General features: G+C 38.3%; 1 protein-coding gene across 1 annotated transcript; it reads right to left on the minus strand.

The window, feature by feature from the left end:
- Positions 1 to 316: 316 nt before the first annotated feature.
- Positions 317 to 1,135, minus strand: LOC138888620 (uncharacterized). The gene is made up of 2 exons (XM_070170515.1): positions 705 to 1,135; positions 317 to 608 (listed from the first exon to the last, which is right to left on the minus strand). The coding sequence occupies exons 1-2, from the start codon at positions 1,133 to 1,135 to the stop codon at positions 317 to 319; spliced, it is 723 nt and encodes a 240-aa protein (XP_070026616.1).
- Positions 1,136 to 3,090: the final 1,955 nt, after the last annotated feature.

Below are 3,090 nucleotides of genomic sequence, written 5' to 3' on the forward strand. Positions count from 1 at the left end.
GTACGCAGACCTTAACCCTACCCCGAGAGGCAGAGAGGTTGTTTCCAGGAGACACTCGGCTCAAGACATCAACAAAAGACGATAAGTTAGTACTATCCATAGACTCATACTAAAAATAACATACAATGCACAACATAACATAAAATAACAAAATAGCAGCAATATAAGAAATATAGGAAATACGAAATAGATGAAAAGTATACTAATATCCAACAAATAACTCCCTGTATCGGTAGCTGATCAGTAACATTCTAAGATTACCTCATATCTAGCTAGTCACACTCTAGTGCGCTGTAGAAACATCCACAGCTTCCCCCTAACCTACAACTTTAATGTTCGACCTCCACAATTCCCTATCAAGGGTCATGTCCTCAGTAATCCTAAGACGTGCTAAGTCCTGCCTTATCACATCTCCCCAATACTTCTTAGGTCTCACTCTACCTCTCCTCATGCCCACCACAACCAGTCGCTCACACCTTCTCACCGGTGCATCAGTGCTCCTCCTCTGAATGTGCCTGAACCATCTGAGTCTTGCTTCCCGCATCTTGTCCTCTATGGGGGCCACACCCACCTTCTCTTGAAAATCTTCATTCCTAATCTTATTCATCCTTGTATGCCAGCACATCCACCTCAACATCCTCATCTATGCTACTTTCATCTTCTGGGTGTGTGAGTTCTTAACCGGCCAACACTCGATCCCATACAGCATTGCAGACCTAACCACTGTTTTATAAAACTTACCTTTTAGTAACAGTGGAACTTTCTTGTCACACAGGACCCCCGTCGCTAACCTCCACTTCATCCAACCCACCCCTATACGGTGTGTGACCTCCTCGGCGATCTCCCCGATCCCCTGAATAACTGACCCAAGGTACTTGAAACTACTCCTCTTAGGGATGATTTGAGAGTCAAGCCTCACTTCCACACCCGCTTCCGTCGGCTCAGCCCCAAATTTGCACTCGAGGTATTCCGTCTTCGTCCTGCTCAACCTGAAACCTTTAGACTCAAGGGCATGTCTACAAACCTCTAGCCTTTCGTTGACGCCGCGACGTGTCTCATCAATTAGGACTATATCATCAGCAAATAGCATGCACCATGGCACCTCCCCTTGGATATGATGCGTTATGGCATCCATCACCAGGGCAAATAGGAAAGGGCTAAGTGCAGACCCTTGGTGCAACCCCGTAACAACTGGAAAATGCTTAGAATCGCCTCCTACTGTCCTAACCGAGTCTTAGCTCCTTCATACATGTCTCTAATCACCTTAATGTAGGCTACCAGAACCCCTTTAGCCTCTAAGCAACTCCATAAGACCTCCCTAGGAACCCTGTCGTATGCTTTCTCTAGATCAATAAACACCGTGTGGAGATCCTTCTTCTTGTCCCTATACTGTTCTGCCATCCTCCTAGTAAGATGGATAGTGCACTTACCTTCCATTATAGTTAGAAGAAATTTTCCTATAATTTAAATTAGCGCACTTACCTTCCATTAAGTCTTTAGAATATTTGGATAACTAGAAACAAAAATATGTATGAGGACAAGCATTATGTCATTAATAAAAATTTCACCACGCAACAAGCAACTGAATTCTGTTATCTAGCTGCCTCATCACATAAAATACAAAAAAATATTAGAGTAGCACTAAAATGGATACCTCCGGAACCTAACATATACAAATTAAATATGGACGCAACACACTCACCACACACTAATAGAAATGGAATTGGTGGAATAATTAGGGATCATGAGGGGAGTTGGATACTGGGTTTCTCAGGTACAGTCCTCTCTCAAACGCCTATTACCACAGAAATACTTGCTTTATTACAGAGACTTATATTATCGGTTCAACACAATATAACACCAATTCAAGTGAAAATTGACGCTAAAGAGGTACTTAGCCTACTGAAGAATAATAATATACTACATGCTAATCTACTAAATGATTGCAGGCACCTTCTCAGACAGCTACATGATCCGCCAGTAAGCCATGTGTACAGAGAGCAAAATAGATTAGCTGATAGACTAGAAAATGTAGGAAACTTTTTGACGGAAGGCTCTACTATGCAGATTTTTGTAGAACCACCACTTTTGGTTAGTAAGATATGGAATGAGGACAAGCTTGGAATAATTACGACACGCTTGCTGCCACAGTGTAGATATGACTTGGAAGTGCAACCTGCAGTGTGTGAAACTAGAAATTATGGCAATAGTCATAAGGTTTTGGAATGTTGTTCTAGTAGCTTGCTTGCTAAAACTACAAACAATATAGCTAGTAGTAGTAATAGTGTACGCATATGCTTGTTTAAATATAATATCTTTCTTTATTATCAAAAACAAAAAAGGTGTATGATCAATTCAATTTAGGTCTAAATCATATTATCCTATGAATTTGTATGATGTTATCCTTATTAATTTACACCCATCATATATTACGAAATATCCTTTTTAATCAATATGTATCTTTCATATTGACTATAGAAAAAACTCATGGGTAAAATTTTTAATCTATAGCAACAATTAAATAAAGTTGTTGCCATTTATTGATATTTAGCAACACTATCATTATTGTTGCTAAAAACTCGTTGCCAATTCTATATTTTCTTGCAGTGTTCATGCGACAAGAAATATAAGCTTGTGACGCTTTTGATGTTCAATTGTGTCAAAAAGAAAAAAAAATAGAATTATACATTTCAAATGGTCATTAAAACCAAAAAATTATAAATCGTATTATAATTAAGGCAAGAAGTGACATGTACAAACGAGTTACTTTCGCATGCAAGAAAAGCCGTCCAATGAAGAATAGACAAACTGAGAATTATATATAGTATTCCCAATTAGTTTACGTGCAATTTTCCTAATTATATGAACTAGTTAAAGTCATATTCTTTGACTAATAGCCATTTTTAAAATAGTCGCACCTTCTACCATTGGCCAAATTGTTCAACTAAATGGAAATCCATTTTGATTAATATAAATCCAAAACAGCTAATACTTCCCATTTCGCTGTGTCAATATGATATTAATTAAAGCACTAATGACAAATTCTTCCTATGTTGTGGACACAGACGTAACAATCTAATATTTTATTAA

Source organism: Nicotiana sylvestris, chromosome 3 (assembly GCF_000393655.2).
Source record: "Nicotiana sylvestris chromosome 3, ASM39365v2, whole genome shotgun sequence".
Classification (NCBI taxonomy): Eukaryota; Viridiplantae; Streptophyta; class Magnoliopsida; order Solanales; family Solanaceae; genus Nicotiana; species Nicotiana sylvestris.